The sequence below is a fragment of the Antechinus flavipes genome, chromosome 4 (assembly GCF_016432865.1).
Source record: "Antechinus flavipes isolate AdamAnt ecotype Samford, QLD, Australia chromosome 4, AdamAnt_v2, whole genome shotgun sequence".
Classification (NCBI taxonomy): domain Eukaryota; kingdom Metazoa; phylum Chordata; class Mammalia; order Dasyuromorphia; family Dasyuridae; genus Antechinus; species Antechinus flavipes.
The window spans coordinates 25,060,552-25,081,361 of record NC_067401.1 but is presented as its reverse complement, the minus strand read 5'-3'; the positions used below and the strand labels follow the sequence as shown (position 1 = coordinate 25,081,361).

At 41.5% G+C, this 20,810-nt stretch overlaps 1 protein-coding gene across 5 annotated transcripts in view; it reads right to left on the bottom strand.

The window, feature by feature from the left end:
• The window catches only part of ALDH3A2 (aldehyde dehydrogenase 3 family member A2), a 41,271-nt gene extending 27,217 nt beyond the window's left edge, over positions 1-14,054 (bottom strand). For 2 of the 5 annotated variants that reach the window (XR_007952978.1, XR_007952979.1), the window contains exons 1-4: positions 9,992-10,274; positions 8,846-9,077; positions 7,266-7,351; positions 2,170-2,378 (exon numbers count right to left, since the gene is read on the bottom strand). Coding sequence is in view for 3 of the 5 variants with exons in the window: in XM_051992094.1 (XP_051848054.1) it covers positions 2,170-2,378; positions 7,266-7,351; positions 8,846-9,077; positions 9,992-10,144 (680 nt within the window). In the remaining 2 variants the exon portion in view is untranslated. Of the gene's footprint in view, positions 1-2,169; positions 2,379-7,265; positions 7,352-8,845; positions 9,078-9,991; positions 10,276-14,013 lie in introns of those variants that run through there. The other 3 variants (XM_051992094.1, XM_051992095.1, XM_051992096.1) reach the window with 3 other exon arrangements.
• Positions 14,055-20,810: the final 6,756 nt, after the last annotated feature.

Sequence of the window (20,810 nt, the reverse complement as noted above, 5' to 3'; positions counted from 1 at the left end):
GTCTAAAGCAAAGTAGTCTTGGAACTATAGCTCAGCGAACTTGGCTTCAGCTACTTGGGCAAAATCCTTATAGATGTTAATAAACTGATGGCTTGTGAACATCTAAAAAGCAAAGTAATCACCAAAAGCTGACCTGGCTTTAACAAGAATAGCTCATGTCAAACTTGCCAAAAAACATTTATTAAATGTTTATTATGCACCAGGCATGTGCTGAGAATGGGGAAACAAATATTAGGAAAAATAAAAACAATCCCTGTCCTCAAGAAGATTACATTTTAATGGGAAGGAAGAGACATCACTTAAAAGGATACTAAGACATAACAGGGATAAGAAAGAAGGTTGCATCTGGGGCAATGCTGGCAAAACCAAGAGGATCAGCCAGGAGGATTGGCTGTGACTTCTTCAATATGGAGGTTCCAGAAGGAACTCACCAATGTAGGATGGGGAGCTATGGGATAGAAGGGATCCTGTAGGGCAAAAGGGGGCTGAGATATGCTAGTGAAGTCCAGAGAGTCAGGAGGGATCTGAGAATGGAGACTGCTGGGCATTTTTGATAGTCATTGGATAGGCAGATCTTGGTAACACTATTGGCAAAGTATAACCAAATTCCAGAAAAGCTTCAGATAATGTTCTCCTTATGGACAAGACAGACACGGGGGTAAGAGCAGTAGAGTTAGGTGGATTGAGATTTAGTTCAATGACTTAGACTCAAAGTCAATGGATTGAGGGTAACTTGGTAGGAAGTCTCCATTGGAGGGCCTCAGAATCTGTCCCTGCCTTTGTTCTATTTAACATTTTGATGAATGAATTTAAGCAGCATGCTTATCAGACTTTTAGATCATACAAAGTTAGGAAGGAGAACAAATACTAGTGGAAAAAGACAGCATCCAAAAGGATTTAGACAAACTAGAATGATGAGCTAATTTATTAGCATGAAACTTCAAAGACACTATTATGTTGAGGTTCAAAAATCACCTTCACAAATACAATTGGAAGATAATCAACAAGCATTTAATATGCACCTACTATGTGCTAGGAACTGTGCTAAGTTCCAAAGAAATAAAGAAACTTGAAAGACAATTTAGATCCTCTACTCTTGAAGAAGATCTGGTGGAAGGAAAGTGAGGCTAGTAGACTGCCTAATCAATATGAAGTGCCAGAACAAAGAGGGTTACAACAAAATTAATACGATCTCAAGACTATAAAAGGTGTCCCAAATTTCTTAGTGTAATTTTAAGTGATTAAAGATTAACTGAGTAACTTAGCCTATCAGTCTGGCTTGTCGAAACCATGTTGGATATGAATTTTTTTCATCAACAAATTTGTTCCCCTTCCTAGCTTTGTGCAATATCCACATCTGACAAACCAGAAAGAGTAAAAAGAAAAAGAAAACAACATTATAGACCAATTTCCCTAATTACGACTGATGAAAAATTTTTGATTGGAATACTAACAAGGATCATATGCTATGACCATGTGGGATTTATGCTAGAGTGGCTTAAAAATAAGTAAGAAAAAGAGGGAAGAAAAAGAAAAGAACTTGGGCACACGCAGATAATCCAGAGGGCAACCAGGATGCTAAAGGGTCTTGAAATCATAGCCTACGAAGAGCCAATGGAGACATAATAGCCACCCTTATAGATGCAGAGATGCCACCGGTGAGCTATTAGACACGCTCTGCTTAGTGCTAAAAACAAAGAACAGAAATGTGAGAAAAGCAGCCTCAAGCTTTGAATGTTACATTTCCAAAGGGACACATTCCCCTTTATTAGGGGACTTCATGTAGAGACAAAAGTCCGTGGCCATTTGTCAAGAATTCTACAGAGTAGATTCTTTTCCAGGTGTAGAGTGGAGCAATGGGAATTGCAATGGGAAACTTTTTTGAGCTCTGGACACTCTTTACGTAGTGATATATTTAAAGCTGAGTGGTGTAAGGGTTAAAAAACCTCCAGGAGCAAGGAATGCGACTCAAGGCATGTGGGGATGAGAGGTACCGAGGCACAGGCGAGTGCTACGTGGAGTGGGGCACAGCCCCAGGAGGCGGTGTCTGACCCCAGGTACCCTAGCCTGTCTCGCTGCAAGACCATCAGTGGCCCTAGAATCAAAGCACATGCTGCAAAGAGAAGCAGACTCCCCTGAGTGGAAAATAAACGTGAACGGCACCCTCACCTGCAAGCCACATCAAGATTACAGTCTTTATCAATGTAACATGGACTCTTCCCTCCGAGCTCCAGAGTCACAGGGGTCAAATGCTTGGCAGCGGCTTCCATGACAATCTTCCCAACGCCAGTGCTTCCAGTGTAGAGAATATGGTCAAATCTCTGCTTCAGCAGTTCCGTGGTCTCCGCAATGCCCCCATTAATTACACAGTATAGCTCCTTAGAAGAAGAGATGAGCCAGAACAAGCTTGGTTACCACATCATCATAAGCTTCCCACATCCATTTTTTTTTTCTTTTTGTCGAGGCAGTTGGGGCCGAGTGACTTGCCCAAGGTCACACAGCTAGGGAGTGTCAAGTATCTGAGGCCTGGATGTAAAAACAACTCAGGTCTTCCTGATTCCAGGGCCGACACCACCTGGTTACCTCTCCCACACCCATTCTGACAGACACCTTCCCATTTTACGAGGCTACTGCAAAGGCAAGACTGAGGAGACAGACCGTGCGATCCCTTGTGTCTCTGAGACTTAGGACACAGTACAGGTATGCAGAAGGCACCCTGGACTGGAGTCCTAAGATCTGAGTCCAACTGTTCCTGGCCACCTGAGCCATGTGGCTACACGCTCAGACAAGGGCAAGATTGGACCTGATATGACAGGCGATCTAGATCCCATTCCAGATACTCTTAAAATATTTCAGTTCTTTATACACTTATCTGATGGAATTGATTATTTCTGGCTCAGTAAAGGCCTCATAAGATTCTTAAGTTGGCAGCAAATCTTGCCAGGAAGAGGCTGGTGTTCTTGAGCTTTAAGAAATTCATCAAGACCCAGAAATTCAGACATCACGGTCCTGGATAATCTGGTGCCTTATGCAAAGGCTTGAAGCAAAGAAGTCATTCTTTTAAGGGAACCATGTTTTGAAAGCTAGCCGCTCTGGCTCAGGGTCTATTCTACGACAGACATCCTCTGAAGTTTTGGAGTGGCAGTGAAACCTACACAGGTTTAGCAAAAGTGGACCCCATAGCAATTGATATGTGTCCCCAAGCTAGGCTTGGGAGGGAGAGAAAATTAAAAATTGTTATTTGGAAAAAAAAATAAAGAAGGTAAAAATAAAACCAAAAGCTGAACTCTGGAAAGATGAGTTAATTTAAAACAAATAAGCAAACAAAAACCACTAGAGGATAGCAGTAATTAAATGTAAAATTTTTTTAAAAAGTTATTTCCAAAATATTCACTGTAGCTACAGAACTGTAGGAAGGAAAAAATTCCATGAGGGTCACCTTTAAAGTCCATTAGGAATTTCTTTGTGGAAAGAAAAAAGCAAATTCAAAACATTAAGTGATTCCCCAATACATGGTAACAGCTCTGGCTGCTGAAAGGAAAAGAATGGTAAAAAGAGGTCTGGCAAGGTGCGTGGCCTGGCTGGTGTTATTCTAGGCCAAGGAAAAGGATTCAGCCTCCTAACTTGCATGCTTACAGAAAGAACTCAGTAATGATGTTTCGTGCCCTTCAAGAAAGAGACCAGAGGTTTAATTTTCCTACTTTCAAAAGAACCAGAAAACTCTATTCCGTAAAGCATAATAAACACCAAGTTCCTATTTTATGATTGGTTTAGAGAAAGAAGAAGGAGGAAGTCAAAGGTTAAAAGCCAGTAGAAGCCACAGGAAAGAAAAGGCCAGAAAGGATAAGGTGAAGTTTAGCAGATTTTGATCTCACAGAATCCTATCACTTGTCCTATGGACTTTAGAGGTTTATTATCAGTCAACTACTACTCGCTTATCTATGTCAGCTCTTCAACAGGCGCCACTTTGGAGAATCTGAGATAAAATGGTTCCTGGTGAATGCCAAGACCAGAGGCTCACCACACCTGGTCTCTGAATGGCAGCACTACCACAGAGAGCAACTGGATTGTTTCTAAGAACCAGATGAAACCAGTCTGATTAGATGAGGGAAATTCTCCACTACTTTACCTTTTTTTTTTTAAGTCTTAAAATGAATTTTTATTGACATCTTTGTTTTTTACATGGCCAGAGTTTCTCCTAGTATCCCTCCTTCTCCTTTTCCGAAAGTTATCCCATATAACAAATGTTCTTAAAATTTATTTTTAATGTAATTATTTATTTAAAACTTAAAGACAAAAGAGAAAAAAATTTTTGATGTGTGCAACAGAACACAAGAGAACATTCAAAATAATAAATTTGATTTCAAGAAATCATATATAACAAACATTATACATTGTATTCAGAACTGTCCATCTTTTCTTTGCTTTTTACTTTATTCCTTTTTTCCCCTTTTCTCCCCCCTCATTCCCAAAGTAGGCTACAATTAAGTGTGTATATATTTATACATACATACATACACACACATATACATAGCTATCTATAATCATATACATATATACACATAGACATTCATAGACATCTATGTAAGGTTTTATTATGCACGTTTGATCTGTTTCTCTGAAGTCTTTCCATATTTTTTTAAATCTACAAACTCATCATTTCTTACACCACAGCCAATATTCTAACCTTACTATGTAGATGTTTTAAATAAAACAATATTAATATAGCTAACATACTGTATTTTTCCTATTTTTCTCTTTTGATTGAATCTATCTTAACTTTAACTTTGAGATCAATGATTATTATCCCTGCTTTTTTTTCTAATTCTACTCATCATTATTTTTATTTTTGTGTCTATCTCTGGTTTCCTATCCCTGCTGATTCCTCTACTTTATTTCTCTCTGATACAGTGCCTTGCTATTATTTAACCTATCCCCTTTAAGGATCCCTCACTTATCCTCTCCCCCAATCCTTCCTCCTCCTCTCTCTCCCTCTTTATCCCATCCTCATTAATCTACACATCCTTCTATATTCCTCCCCTTATCCTATTCTCTCTCCATCTTATTTCTTAATAAATTTAGAAGACTTTTATATTTTTCTAGATATGTGTGTGTGTGTGTGTGTATATATATATATATATATATATATATATATATTGTTTCCTCTTTAACCCATTCTCATTGTAAGGATTCCAGTTCTTCCCTCTGGCCTGGAACCCCAACCCAACAACTCCACCCTCCGGCTGTAGTCAATCTGTCCCCCTGCTCCTGCACTCACTGGGCCATGTGCTGATTCCGTCCCGGGGCCTCATCTCACAGCACAGCTGGACCAGGCATTCCTTACCAGCAGAGGTTCCTTCAATCTTTTCTGATTCAGACACCCAACTCACCCACACGGACTGGAAGCAAATTCCCGGGGCTCGCTGAAGTTTCAGCAGAACTAGCCTCCAGGTGTTTAGACTTCAATGTGCCAAACCTTGATCCTAGTAACCTTCTTGGAATCTTCTCCAATTGGCCCAGGAAGATCCAACTCTTATTTGTTCACCCTGAGGCACAATTTTGTCTTCTTTGTGGAGAAAACCTGAAAAGCTTAGAATTTTCTAACCTACTCTGCCATCTTTCCAGAATCCTCTCCAAACAATATTAAAAAAAAAAAAAAAGTAAAAAAAAAAGTCAAGGGCAAATCTAGTCTCAGACACTTACTAGCTGTGTGAGCCTAGGTTTGCCTCAGTTTCCTTATGTGTAAAATGAGCTGGAAAAGGAAATGGCAAATCAAGAAAAACCCAAATGGGATCAGGAAGAGGTAAGTGGCAAGTCAGTAAAGTTGACTGGCACTCTGTTCCAGACTCATCGACCTCAATGAAGTGGGGATGGGGCTGTTGCCTCCAGTCTCTTCTGGGGGGGTAGGGAGGTTGTCGGAGATCTCACAGCACTGCCTCAAGTAGTCTGGTATCGGTCTTTTATTCACATGGTTGTACTGGTCTAAATGCTCTTGTCCCGATCCTGCTCATTCACTCTGCACAGTGCACTGACATTCTCTCTGTATTTACTCCCTTGTATTTTTTTACAGCCCACTAAGAATCTGTAAGAGTGCTGCTAAAGATCTTTGTCTGACCCTTTTCTAAATCAATGTGTTTGGAGAGCAGGGTTGCATAAGGATCTGTCTTCAAGAATCTGTCCTGGCCCTTTTTTTCTCACCTCACACACCCTCCCTTCCAAGCACATCCACGGTCTGAGATATCTGCCCGACCTGCAGTGTTCCCCTGTCTCACTTCTGACTCTTCTTCAAAACTTAACTAAAGAACCACTTTCTGCATCAGGGATTTGTAACATTTTTATGAATCAGGAATCCCTTTGGCAGTTTAGTGACAGCTATGGAACCCTTTTCAGAATAATATGTGAAAAAAGTTTAAACAAAATATTTGGGAAAAAACAGGATTGCAAAGGGAATCAATCAAAACATAAAAAAAAACCCAAACAAATTCAGTTTGCACCTCAAGTTAGGTGCCCCTGTTCTACCTGAAGTCTTTCCTGATCCCTAATGTAATTACTACCTCCCTCTCAAGTTTACTTTGTATTCAGCTTGCATATACTCTATATGCATTTATCTATGTCTATGCTGTCTCTCTTATTGGAATGGCAAATCCTTAAAGGCAGGAATTATTCCACTGGGTGCTTAAAAGAAGTTTGCTGTTGATGGCTATGACACATTCTGAGGGAATAATGACAAAATGCTGCAAAAGACTTCTCAAATTATGAACATCAAGGAGCCTTACAGAAAGAAATCAATAAGTATAAATGGTCTGCCTGCTCAACCACAAGCTGCACCCTTCTGTAGCCTTGCTTCTTATCTAGTTTCTCTGTTTAAATATAGACTGGGGCTTAAGGAGTTGCAATTTGATTTCTGCCCCGATATACAAACAGCCTGAGTAAATGTGATAGAGGAAAGTACATACAAGCAAAAAAACAATTTACAAGGGGACCACAAGAGCATTAAGAGAAACGTAACAGACTTCAGAACACCGATGGCTGATTACCAGACCTAGAGACCAAATGTGACTTCAGTGGACTCTCAAGGAAGTGAGAATGCCAGATCTAGGCAGGGGCCCTCCACAGGCACAGAATGAGGAAGAGATTGGTTTTATTTTGCTTACAAGACAAGAGAGGGAGGGGTGATAATTTTGAAAACATTACTAAAACCTAAAAAAAAAAAAAAACATTTTAAAATCTGTATTAAAAAATAAAAACAAGGAGGAAATACTCACCTTATCCAAATACTGAGGGATGATCTTGGCCAAGAGCATGGCTGTCTTTTCACTTAGTTCTGATGGCTTTACTATGACTGCATTTCCTGGATAATATAAAATAAGGAAGAATCATATCTAATATCTGAGTAACTTCAACAGCTTGCAGGCCAATATTGAATGGGGGAACAGGGCCTTCAACTATCTTTTTGCTAACTGTTACTCTACTCACTAACTGAAATGATACAGATTCTTAAGATAACTTTCACCCTTCTACTTTGTTCACCCTTCCAATACAGGTTGGGAGGTTAGGGGTTCCTGTGTTTATGTATGAGAAGGGAATGTCCTGTTCCTACTCCCTTAGCACCTCTCTGGGAAAAGCTATAATACTCCATGTCACATACTGACTGCTTCCTTCAGAAAAACCTTCAGTGGTGGATTCACTAATATTATTTCAGTTTTTCTGTCTGCCTAATCTGATGATATCGGGACAGCAAAGTGGTGCAGTGGATAGAGCACCAGCCCTGAAGTCAGAAGGACCTGAGTTCAAATCGGACCTCAGACATGTGTAACCCTAGGAAAGTCACTTAACCCCATTCGCCTTAGCAAAAAAAAAAAAAAAAAAAAAGTGAGCTTCAACTCCTGAATATGGGGATCATAAAATTATTTCTTTTATTATTAGTAAATATTTAATCTATATACTTATTTTATACACCTACATACCTGAGGTCCCATAAAAATTTCTCAGGCAAAAAGGGTCACTAGTGGAAAAAGTTTACAAAGCCCTGGTACAGATAACACTTGGGTTTGAGGGGCAGGGGTGAGCATTTCAAGGACAGGTAACTTATGTTTCTGCTCCTCAGGCCTTTTCATCATTAAAAAAAAAAATGTTAACTGGGAACAAGTTTTAATAATTTCCCAATTAATCTATTTTGTAGATTCTGCCTGTCAGGGACAGAGGGCCTAATCTCTGAAGCACTTCTCCATGATCTTGAACTTTCCTCCTCCTGGAATTTTCAAAAAGTACCAACCAGACAAATAGATTTGGCTGATAGTACATGGCTAAATTGTTTCTTAAGATATCGTGTAAATGAAGTACACGATATGTGTACTTATGAATGTAAATGAAGTACAAAGTTCTTGGCACTTATTAATCAGTGCTTTTGGAGCATGGTACAACGTTTAATGTAGTAGCTAGTATACTATACTACCAATGAGAATAGAATTTTCTTGCTCAAGATCACCAATTCTAGCCAACTGACACCAATCCTATTCTAATCACTCCTAATTTGTGGGCTGACCTTTGGGGTTTTTACAAATCCATGGGTCTGAATCAGGGCATATATTCCTCAAGTGCTTCCTAAAAAAGTCACTATGTCTAATTATAGTCCCCATCATGATTAAATATTGTTTATGAAAAGCAAAGACTAAGTGGCTGGCAAACATGAATAACCATCACTGGGAAAAAATGATTCAACTTGACTTCATCAAAAATGATTCCACTTGACTTCACTGAAAATGATTCAATGGCTTCTACCTTTAAAACAAAAATAAATTTGAGAGGATATAAGTCTATTAAAAAATTAAAGATGAGATCATACCTGCTGCAATGGCTCCTATTAATGGCTGGATATTTAGGACAAATGGGTAGTTCCAAGCCCCAATAATCAAGACCACTCCAAGGGGCTCTGAGTGGATATAAGCCTCATCCATCAGCGTCAGGAGAGTTTTCTTAGCTGGCTCTGGAGCAACCCACTCAGGAAGTTTCTCTATTACATGGTCAAGTTCCCCAAGGACATTAACAACTTCTTGGCTATATGCGTTGAATTCACTCTATCACGATACAGAATCATTGTGAAAGTAACAAGTAGACATAAGGGGAGCTCTAAGTCTCAAACAGGAAGTAGTCTGCTTGACTATTAATTAATGCATCACATCTACAACTTTGTTACTGTTTCATATATCCGGATACATTTCTTTCTTGCTTGTAGTGTTCTTTTCTAATCTTTTTCTAAATTTAGCACTTTGTAAGAATCCTAACACTCGCTCATGTAATTCACCCAACCATGAAATCCCTCTAATCTGTCTCCTACGCACATCCCTTCTACAAATTGGCCCCAAACCGAACTGGGGTAAAAGTCCTTCTGAAATTGAGCGGAGCGGGCGCCTTTGAACTTTCACAGGATGCTCAGGCGCAGTTTCTTCACTTGTCCATAAGAGGCCTGTAACTTTTATTCTCCACCCCCTGCCTTTTCCTCCTATTAAAGTGTCATCGGCTGCGAGGCAGGTTCTTTGTCTCCTCGCCCCCTCCCCTTTTAAGAAATCCTTAATTGGGCCAGGACTGATTAGAGAGCTTCCTCTGGGGCCGCCAGGGCCAAGGGCAGGGGAAGAGCTCGCTCGGGATGCTCCGGAGGTGACCCTTGACCCATCATTCTGTCCAGTAGCCCACGTGTCCCCAGGCGGTGGGGGCGGAGAAGGGAGAGGCCGGGCCAAACTCCTCTTCCACGGCCGCCCTTCCATCTCTTTTTACTACAACACAAACGTCCTCTCTCCCTTTCCCAAATGAAGTGAACGACTGACTCGGGGAGAAAGGAAAGCTCGGTGCCGAGAATGGGGGGTAGGGGCGGGGAAGAAGGGGTCCGGAAATCACTGCACGGCAGAGCCGGGGGCGGGGCTTCCTGCTTCCTCAGTCCCCTCCCCCCGGCGGTCCCCGCCCCTCCCCCACCCCGGCCCCTCCCTCCTGGTACCTTGTGCAGGTCCTCGGCCAGCGCCGCCAGGATCTCCTTCTGGCACTCCTGCACCATCCTCTGCAGGGCCCGCAGCTGCTGCAGGCGGAAGGTCAGTGGCCGCGAGCGGCCCGTCTGGAAGGCCGCCCGGACCCGTAGCACCCGCTGCTCCATGGCGCCGCTCTGTACGAGACCGAAGCCGGACTGCCGGAGTCCGGCCAGGCGGGAGTCAGGAGAGGCCGGGCCGGGGGCGTGTCCTCTCCGGCCCTTCGCCTCGCCCTCCCCTTGGTCCTCCGGCGCTCCGCCTCAAGCGAGGGGGCGGGGCCCGAAGCCGCAGGTGCGAGGGGAGGGCGGGCTCCGAGTCCGCCGGCCACCACTCACGGGCAAGCCCAAGGGGCGGGCCCCCAGCTTGTCTCGCTATTGGTTTGGAGCGGCCACGTGCTCGAGAAAGCATTCCTCGCTTCGCCCCGCCCCGCGCCCTTGCCTTGGGGGGTTTGCCGGTCTGGTCCCGGGATGTTTGTGTGGAAGTAGGGCTCTGACGTCACCAGGTCCCGCCTCATCCCGGGGGAGGGGGAGGAGTATTGCCGAAGCTCTTCTTTCCCCTCTCAGCTCTCCCTCCGCTCCAGCTTCCTGGCTGTGCCGGTTGGGATTCCCCTGTGCCGGGCGCAAACCTGGTCCCCATCACACCTCTGGTCCTCCTAACCTGTGTAACCTGCCAGGTCCCCGCCTGTTTGTGCCTCAGTTTCCCCATTTGTAAGCCTAGGGGCTGGCTGCTGGCCAGGAAGGTCCTTCCAGCTCTGGATTTAGCCTCTCGGTCCCAAATCGAACTCATCATCCTCCCCCAAACCTCTTCTGGGCTTCCTGGGCTGCTCAGTCTACGTGGTCAATCAGTTAGCCCTCCTGGCGGCTCCACGGCCTCCAGCAGTCCCTTCCCCGGGACTCATCTCAGGGCAGGACCTCTGCCAGGGAGCCTCTCTGCGTCTCGTCTTTTCCTCTCCAGGCCATCCAAAGGACGGCCCCTGGCATCTGAGGCCGGAGTACAATGTAACATCAGCTACCCCCTCCTGGTTATCAAGAGGAGCCCTTCAGAGGGACCCGACTTTTACTTCCACGGCAGCATTTCCCAGGACTTGCAGATCACCCTTGCTCCCCAAACCCAGCAACAGATCTCCTGCCTCACTCCCTGTGCAAGATCCTCCTCAACTGGCCAGAAATGCTTTCCCTCTTCCCCTACTCCTTTGGGAACCCCTCTGTCCATTCCAGGGTCCTCCTCCTACCCAAAACCTTTCTGTTTCTTCCATTTTTCAGGGCACATGTTTCCCCCACTGGAATGAAAACATCTTTTCGAGGGCAGGAATTGTTTCATTTGTCTCTGCTCTACAGAGGTTGGAACAATGCATGGCACAGAGTATGTGTTTTATAAATGTCTCCGCCAAATTAATCTGAAGGAAACTTAAGATACTCTCGGCTAAAACCCTACTTCAGGCCCTTCGAGAAGTGAGCTTACTCAACTATTGGCAGGGAAGGCCCCAGTCCTAAAGATGGGACCTAGCTGCTAATGGGTTTGCACAAAGGAATGGATGCGATTGAATCATATCTCAGAGGAAAAGCTAAATTGGCATTTAGATTTACTAGGCTGATTTGCACATAGGAAAAACATTCATTCATATCATGACAAAGTATCCTAGAGATGAGTCATAAAAAGGAGACCTTGATAGTAAACAATTTAACCAGATGCTGTGCTTGTGTTTCCCTGCAGAGCAATCAGCAGCACTCCAAGGTCTGCCCCTGAGGTACAGCATCCCTGTCCCTGTGAGTGTTCAGAATATGCTCCATTCGCGCCTTAAACAATTCTGGGCGCCCAAGTCAGATTTAACCAAATTAAGCACGTTTGCTGAAGCTTAGAATATGGGACACTTTTCAGTCTCTAAGGAGCCACAAAACCTATTTCAGTTTAACGCAGATCTGCTTTAAAAAAAAATCACCCGTTTAGTAGGCATTTAGTAGACACAGTAAGTAAGTATTTAACTTCTGTGTTCAAAGAATTGACCACAGAGGGAATACAAAGACAAAAGTGGAAGTCATAGATCTAAAAGGAAGCTCCTACTTCAACCCTTCATTTTACAGAAGAGGAACCTATGACCTCCAGAGAGGCTCAGTGGCTTCTTCAAGGCAACACAGGGGCCAGAGCTGGACTGGGATTTGAATCCAGATTCTTTCCACTGTCCCATCCAGACCCGTGATCAAGAGGCTTACATTTTACTGGAGGATGTGCCTTGTATATGGAAGTAAAGAACCCTCCCAACGGCCAGAGCAATGGTGAGGGTGATAGAAAGGCTTTTAGCAGTTTTGCCATGGGAGCTGGACTTTGAGGAAAATCACTCTGAGGGGGCAGGACAGGGAAGTGCATTCCAGACATGAGTGGGAGTAGACAGCCCGGAGGAGGGCAGAGCTGTGGCAATATGCAGGTTAGGCAATAGTTAGTCATGCAATCTGGAATCTGGAGGACACGAAGGAATTGGTTTCATCCCAATATTCACCACTTTTCTTTCCCAGTTCCCTTGACTAACAACATCACCCACAAAGAGAATGGTCTGGTTATTTCCCTTTCATTCTTTTCCCATAAGTAACTTGATATCATCTCCAAATTTCACATCATCTGTCCATATTTACTAACCGGTCATTTTGTTTTTCCCTCCAAAAATGAAACTTCCATATATATTGACCTCCCTTGCTTTAAGTCCCAAATAAAGCCCTACCTTCTTCAGTAAGCCTTCTCTAATCCCTTTTAACTCCAGGGCCTTTCGTCTGTTAGTAATTTCCTATTTATCCTTGATAGAACTTGCTCATAGATATTTACTTGCATGTTGTCTTCCCCATTAAATTGCAAGCTCCTCGAGGCTTTTTGTATCCCCAGTGCTGAGCACAGTGCCTGGCCCATAATAAGCGCTTAATAAATGTTGACTGAATGAATGAGTGTCAAACTCCTTCACACTAGGATAGATCTATATAGATCACACGATCATATATCTGGAGCTGGAGGAAATGACAAAGATTATCTGGTCATCTCTCTCATTTTACCCACAGACAAAGGAGGCCTCCAAGGATGAAATGGCTTCATCCCTGTCTCATAAAGAGTACATAGCTGAACCTGGATTCCAAAGATAGGATTTTATCCAGTGCACCAAGTTACCTTCCTTCCCACAACCCCTTTTGTAGCCGGGAGACAAAAGAATGAATATGACCACATTTGTTTTGAGCAACATAGACTTGGAATTGATTTCAAGCTCACAGATTTGGAGTTGGGACTGTCTTCAGAAGTGATTAGCCCATTTTATAGATGAAGAAATTGAAGCCCAAAGAAATTCAATGAGTTGCCTAAACAAAGATTAAAGGTCAGAGGACGTATTTGAACCTTGATCCTTTTATTCCCAATTCCTATTTTTACTGCCCCTGATTTGACTTGTTCAATTGACTAATTCTGAGACTCACAAAGATTTTTAGATATTAGGATACCGTTCAGAGAAAACCATGAAAAAGAGAACAATCTTTGGTTTGACTATTTTTTTTACAACTCCATCCAAGGGAGGAAAAAGTCTAAGGGGGGCCCTGCATTCTGGAAACACAGCTGTTATGTAATTTGCTGCATTATTTTTACATAAAGCGTCCAGTATTTTTCTTATTAAAAAAGTTAAAAGATTGTGGGGATGGAGGGACTCATTTGAACATAACTAGGAAACTCCCCTCCTATTTCATAACCTTTTAGTTTAAGGAGGCTAGTTTTAGCCCTGGGACTGTGACTTCATCTACAACTTTTGCTTTTAGAAAATCGAAACATCCACCTAGGGGAAGGGGTGGAGGGAGGAAGGGGAAAAATAGCAACAGAAATGAGTGCAAGGGATAATGTTGTAAAAAATTACCCTGGCATGGGTTCTGTCAATAAAAAGTTATTATAAAATTAAAAAAAAATCAAAACATTAGCGAATTCACTTAAAGGATTAACAACAATAACGAGTCAGAAAAGAATCAGAAAAAGACATTACCTTCAACAGAATTTTCAGGTAGAGTCGACAGCCACAATGAACACAAACAAAATGAAGCTCCTCTGATTAGCACTAATATAAAGGCCCTCCCAGGAAAGTTGGACCCAAGCCCAGTACCTTTGTACCGTATTATTCAGATAAAATGGTAGAGCCTTTTTATCTCTGCTTGCCACATCACTCATCTCTGCCTCTTCTCCGGAACATCAACTCTGCAAACATTCACTGAACCAACTTTGTGGCAAAGTTGTACTGTCTGCTATTCCAAACTTCAGCCTTCTTCACTTCTTTGCCCTTTCCTAGTTCTTCTTTCTCTTAGCTTCCATTCTAGAGCATAAGCAGTTGTAACTATTCGTGATCATATTTTTTAATGTTGCAACCTGATAAGTCGCTCCCACCCAGAACTCCAACTTATGCCAGGACAAGCATTCTACAGCTTTCTTATCATCATCATCATCAACCAACATTCCTTCCTGTAAGAGTATTGTGGTGCTCTGGAGACATCCCTGGCTCTGTAGAGAAATGTAGGTCCGTATCTCCACTTAGGATGATGGATCCTAGTAAGCACTTTTATGATCTGAAGTGAGTCCTTTAGCTTTCCCAGATCTTCCTTTCTGGAAAACTGTGGTTTATTCTTCACCCTCAAAACCAGACATGACATGCAAGTGAACTGGATTTGAGTGAGGGAGGGCTGTATGCAAAGGCCTCACTTTTCTCTCTAGAGCCATCTGGGTCCAGTGGCCAGATCTAGATCAGGAAAACTGGCCCTGGATGCAGTGGGAGACTTTTTAAGCTAAGATCTTTTAACAGGTTTTAGTTTGACTGAGGCCACACTTATTCAGTGATTAAGGCTAGGTAAGAAATGAGGCAGAGAATGACTTTTTTTACCTAGTCTAAAAAAAAAATCAGTCTAGGAGGAGAAAAATCTCAGGGTTTCTGTCAAAATAGAAACAATTCCTCCTTATGTTCTCTCAGAACCAATCAGGGCCCAAATAAAAAATTGGTGGGAATTGGCCTGGAACCTTCTGTTGACCAATAAACAATAGCCAGAGCGATGTGGTTTTAAGTCAGGGTCCTAAAGAAATATAGCCTTTGAACCCTAATATATATTTTTAAATTTCAAAATGTACATTCCTTTGGGTGAAACACTCACAAGAAATATTAACTTTAATACTAAATAGCTTAAAAATGGGGATGCTGAAAATTATTTCAACTTATCTGCTTCTAGGTGTATGATAATCAAGGCCAGAATTGGAAGGGAACTCAAAAGTCATTTAGTCTGACTAAGTCTCTCCTTCCCCATACGAAGCATGAATTCTTCATATAACATCCAAAAGTAATGATATAACCTCCGTTTGAATACCTTAAATGGCAGGAAACTCACTACCATTCAAGGTAGACCATTCCATTTTTGAACAACACTTTTGGACAGTTTGGAAGTTTGTCTTAACACTCCCAGTAACTTCTCATCTATTCTGTCCTTTGGAGCCAAATGAAGCAAATTTTAAAATAAGATCCACCCTCATCAGGGTCAAAGTAATAAAAACATTTATTAAGAATTGTATATTTTCATGGCAACAACAGGGTTATACAATCATCAATTCTGATGGACTCGGCTCTCTTCAACAATGAGATGATTTAGGTCAGTTCCAATGGTCTTGTGATGGAGAGAGCCGTCTGCACCCAGAGAGAGGATTGTGGGAACTGAGTGTGAATCAAAACATAGCATTTTCACTCTTTTTATTGTTGTTTGCTTGCATTGTATTTTCTTTCTCATTTTTTCCTGTTTGATTTGATTTTTCTTGTGCAGCAAGAGAGTCTTATAAATGTGTATGCATATATTGGACTTAAGATATATTTCTACCATGTTTAATATGTATTGGATTACTTACCATTTAGGCGAGGGAGTGGAAGAAGGAGGGAGAAAATTGGAACACAAGGTTTTACAAGGGTTAATGTTGAAAAATTATCCAAGCATGTGTTTTGAAAATTAAAATCTTTAATTAAAAAAAAAGAAAAAAGAATTGGACATTTTCTAAATGATAAGCCTAATATTATGAGAAAGAGCTTAATGAAAAGAACCTCACATGTAAATGACCCACATTCTGCACCAAGGAAAAAAAAGGACAAAAGACTTCAAGTAAGTGGACTCTGGATGCCATCTTGTGGAATGAAGTGGAAATGAAGTGCTCAGTTCCTGCTTCTACTGTTGATGGGGCTGAGCGTTAACACAGGGCTTCATTTTGGGTTTAGGTTGGACTTGAAGGTGCCTGAGGTCTCTGCTGACTCCCAAATTCTGTGATTTTGTGAATATAATTAAATATTCTAATGCCATGCAAATCGACAAACATGAAGAAAAGAAATATGATGATTCATATGAACTGAGACAGAATGAAATAAGCAGAACCCTAAGAACAATGTATACAACTTCAGCAATTCAGATAAAAAAGACGGCTAAAAGAAAGCCAAAATGAGTAAGGAAATATCTCTCCTTTCAATAGAGAAGTCAAGAACCATAAGAGTAAAATATGGCATACACAATGTCAGATATAGTCACTGTATCAGCGGTCTTAATTATATTTCCTTACTACAAGGGAAAGTTTAATCCTAGGGTTTGGAGCAGAGGTACATAGCACAGATCCAGAAATTAGGATAATTAGGAAAATAGGAAAATTTAGGATAAGAATAAAAATCATCAATAAAATTTACTTTAAAAAAAGACATATCTGGTTCTATTCAGCACATTTTGTATTCACAACATACCCTTTCTTCTGGGATAGTCTTCCAAAATGGAAAGCTGGGACATGCTCAATGACACACAATTCATAAAAGTTGAGTTAGGAAAACTCTGCTCTTTCAACATTTCACCACTGTGCCTTTCATGCTGGTATATACTATGTGGGGAGGGGCAGGAAAGGCAATGAGATAGTTCTCTACCCAGTTTCCTCCGGGGTTTGAATCCTTAGCTTTCATATTCCTCCATATTGACTCTCATTCCAAAAAGATTCTACCTTGGATTCAAAATTCCCACTCAGCTGCTCTTCTTTTGACATGTCTGGCCCCACTCAGAGTACTCACAGCCACATCTCTTTGATAAACAGACTCCTATCTCTATGGTCACCCACTCCTCCCACACAACCTCAAGGGGAGCTGCCCAGACAAAATCCCAAACTGGTAAACCAGCCTTCTGTTATTTCCTGACCTTCCCAGATACTCCTTTCAGAACTGTAATCCCTTGTTCACCCAGCCAAGCTACCATTGTATGGAGAAGTGGAAAAGTAGTCTTTCCTTCTGCTCTTAGTCCAGAGAAAGCCCCAAAACTCAGAACAAGTGGCAGCTTGAGACAAATACTAAGAAAGAAATGCAATCTGGAACAAGGCTCAGGGAGGCAGCAGACATCTGACCAACTCTGAGGAGGGGGAAAAAAGAGATCAGAAGGAGCCAGAAACTAGATTTCTACACCAAGCTTTCTTAAACAATGACTGAAGGCAGTTACTGATCGCATTAGGATTCTTATACTGAGATTTGGGATTGTTATGAATCAAAATGGGTAGCCAGACCAGCTGAGTAAAAGGAGAAGTAGCTTCAAACAATGGAAGAAGGCAGAGAACATTCCTGTGAAAAGACAAGAAAAGTTTGATGTGGGCATAATATCTCAAGGACCTTAAAATTCCAAGGCCCCCAGGAAAGTAAAGTGGGAATGAGCCAAACAGGGAAGGAAAGGATAAATTCAGAGATTTGGGGAGCTAGAAGACCTAAGAGTCTTGCCATGGAATGCCTTTCCTTGTAATGGGTATCATGGTGTTTCTGCCCCAAAATTTGTGGCCTGGGTATGAATTCTTCCATTTCCCTTGCTGCCTCTTCTCTACAAGAGAAGAGGCAATTTGCCATGGCAGGTAACTGCAGAGCAATAAACGCTCCCAGCAAAAGTGACACAGACCTGATCGGATCAATTCCAGCAAACATACTGGGCGATGGGAATTCCCCAGTGACCTGGAGAATGTGCTGAATGTTCCTACCAATATCAAGGAATAGCTGCATGTGTACAAACAGATGCTCTTACCTGAGGTGCAAGGGCTGGAGGAATGTCTCTGTTCTTCAGGTTAAAGGAGAGTTTGTTAAGAGCCAAAGGTCGTGCTAGGTGCTAGGGATACAGAGTCAAAAATGAAATAGCCCCGTTCCTCAAGGAACTTACAATCTAAGAGTGTGGGGGACATGTACATAAAACTTAAATACAAATATTTATCAGATCATTTTGGTGGAGAGGGAAGAGGCTATTAGCAACAGAAAGATTGGGATAGCCTTCCTATAGAAAATGGTCCTTGAGCTGCATTGAAAAGGTGGGCATAGATTGCATTTCCAAACCTGAGGGACAGTGTGTGCAAAGGCCCCATATTGGAAAGAAGGAATGTGTGAAGGATATATAAATATATATTATACAAATAATATATAGTTATATATACAAATAAATATATTTGTTTATATATAATAGGTATGTATAATGATATAAATTATATGTATATACATATATAGAAATTATATACAGTGAATTCAAGCATACTAGTTTTTCTTTCTTCTCTTTCTTGTGTTTTTCTCTTTTTCTTGTCTTTTCTTTCACTAATATGGAAATATGTTTAAAATGATTGTACATGTATAACCTCTATCAGATTGCTTACTGTCTTGGGGAAGAAGGAAGAAAAAAATTTTGGAACTCAAAATCTTACAAAAGTCAATGTTGAAAACTATCTTTACATATAATTGGAAAAAAAATCATATTAGAGAAAATGAAATATATATATATATATATAACACACACACACATATATATATGTGTGTATATACATATACATGAGGAAAACAGCAAGCAAGCTGGTTGATTGAGCTGCAGAAGTGGCTGGAGCCTAAAAAGCCAGAGACAAGGGGAAATCACTATAGTTTAGACTTTAATTTTAGGAAAGTCTGTATAGAGAATGAACTAAAGAGGACAGGATGCAAGGAAGTTATTATAACATATAGGCAGGAGATGACAAGGGTTGGACCAAAGGTACAGTTGTGTGAATTTTGAAAGGGCTTAGTGGGGCCCTGGCAACTGAATGGCTATGGAGAGAGATAGAAGAGAGGAGAGGAAGACTCCAGGATTATGAACCTGAGTGATTTCTCAATAGAAAAAGGGCAGTTAAAACGAAAGTAGGGATTTAGAGGAAAGATCATGAGTTTTCTTTGGCAAACTTTGAATTTGAGATGCCTATGGAACATATAGAGAGATTGTTATCAGAATAAAGTGTTTCTTGAAAGGATAAGAGAAATATTGCAAAAGGAAAGAAAAGGGGAAAAGGGATCTTAGAGGGGAGAGATGGGAAAGAAGGGTGGAGGAATATGACACAGAAAAGAATAAGAAGAAGGACTGATATTCTTTGGAAAGATGTAACAAACAGGTGAGAGGCTCTACCTATAGAGAGCAGAATGGATTCCCTGAGGGAGAAAGCAATCCTCCTGTATTTTGAGGTATGAAGGAGGAGACTTGTAGGTGCTTCCAGGTTCTCCAGGAGGGAAGCCATTCAGTATTAAAAGACAAGCTGTGGTTTTGGGGTAAAGGGATATGGGATGACTATTTAATGATCTAGAATAAACCAGGGAAGTGGGTACTTGCTCCAGCATGGATATTTGGTGGTGGAAGGGGATGACAGTGTCCTGAGACTTAGTCAATTTGATAATCAATATTCATGGCTAGTGATTTATGCAAGGAATTAATATCATTAGAAGAAACTTAGAAAGCACTGTTATGGGGTATGAAATTCTAGACAAGAGCTTAAGACCATGTTAACACAGGCAGTCTTTTAATGTGCTACCCCTTAAAAGTGGTACCAGTTCAGAAAAGAAATAAAATTAAGAAAATAAAAACAGGTTAAATGTGGTGTTTTTCTTCTTTAAAATATAAGATGATGGTTCTCACTGGGAGAGAGAGGGTTTCTCAGGGGAGGTTTTCTGGAGGCAGCCTTAGTATCAGTTCAGATCAATAATTACCCTAAATGCAGTCAGCTGGTAAAAATACAAATGGTTATTTATCCTTCCAAATCTTGTCTCTTTCCTTGGGCCCGGTTAGCTAGATTCTTAGAGGCCTATCTTTCTGCTCAGTTCCAAGAGCTCCCTCTGAATGTCTCCAAATCCAAAGGTTTGTCCTTCAGTCCTCCTGCCAGCCAAGTGGAAAATGAAATAGCTCTCTCTTGCCTCGGGGAGAAGGCTTTGTCCTTTGCTTCTTCCTCTGCTTTCTTCAGCCTCCAGAGCCAGCACCAAGTTGAATCTGTCTTGCCTCAGAGAGCCTTCTCAATCTTCAGCTGAACTCTCGACTCTGAAAACTCTTCTGACTGGCCCCTTTCAAGCTCTATTTATTTGAGAGAGAGGAATTGTGGGATGCAAGAGAGAGGGATTATGGGTTTCTCCCAGAGTGCTCTCTCTGGCCCTAAGAGCTCCAAGGGAGGTGTGAATTCACAAAGTTACAAATTTTACTTTGTGAATCTCCCATACTTGTGAACTCCAATGAGTAAAGGTGGAAACACAAGCATTGTATCAATTAGTTCTACTTAGTTCCTTGTTTCAGGTTCTGGCCCAAAACATCTTGTAAGATCAGATCAATAATCTATCAGCTCAATTAAGTTAGCAGTTTGTAAAGATTCCAACAGTTAAAGAGGTGGTAACCTGAATAATGGAAGTCAGATTTCTGAACCACAACTTAAATTATCGAAATGATGGGAGTTTGGTCAGAGATGAAGTGCATTTGATAAAGACCACTAAAAAAGTAT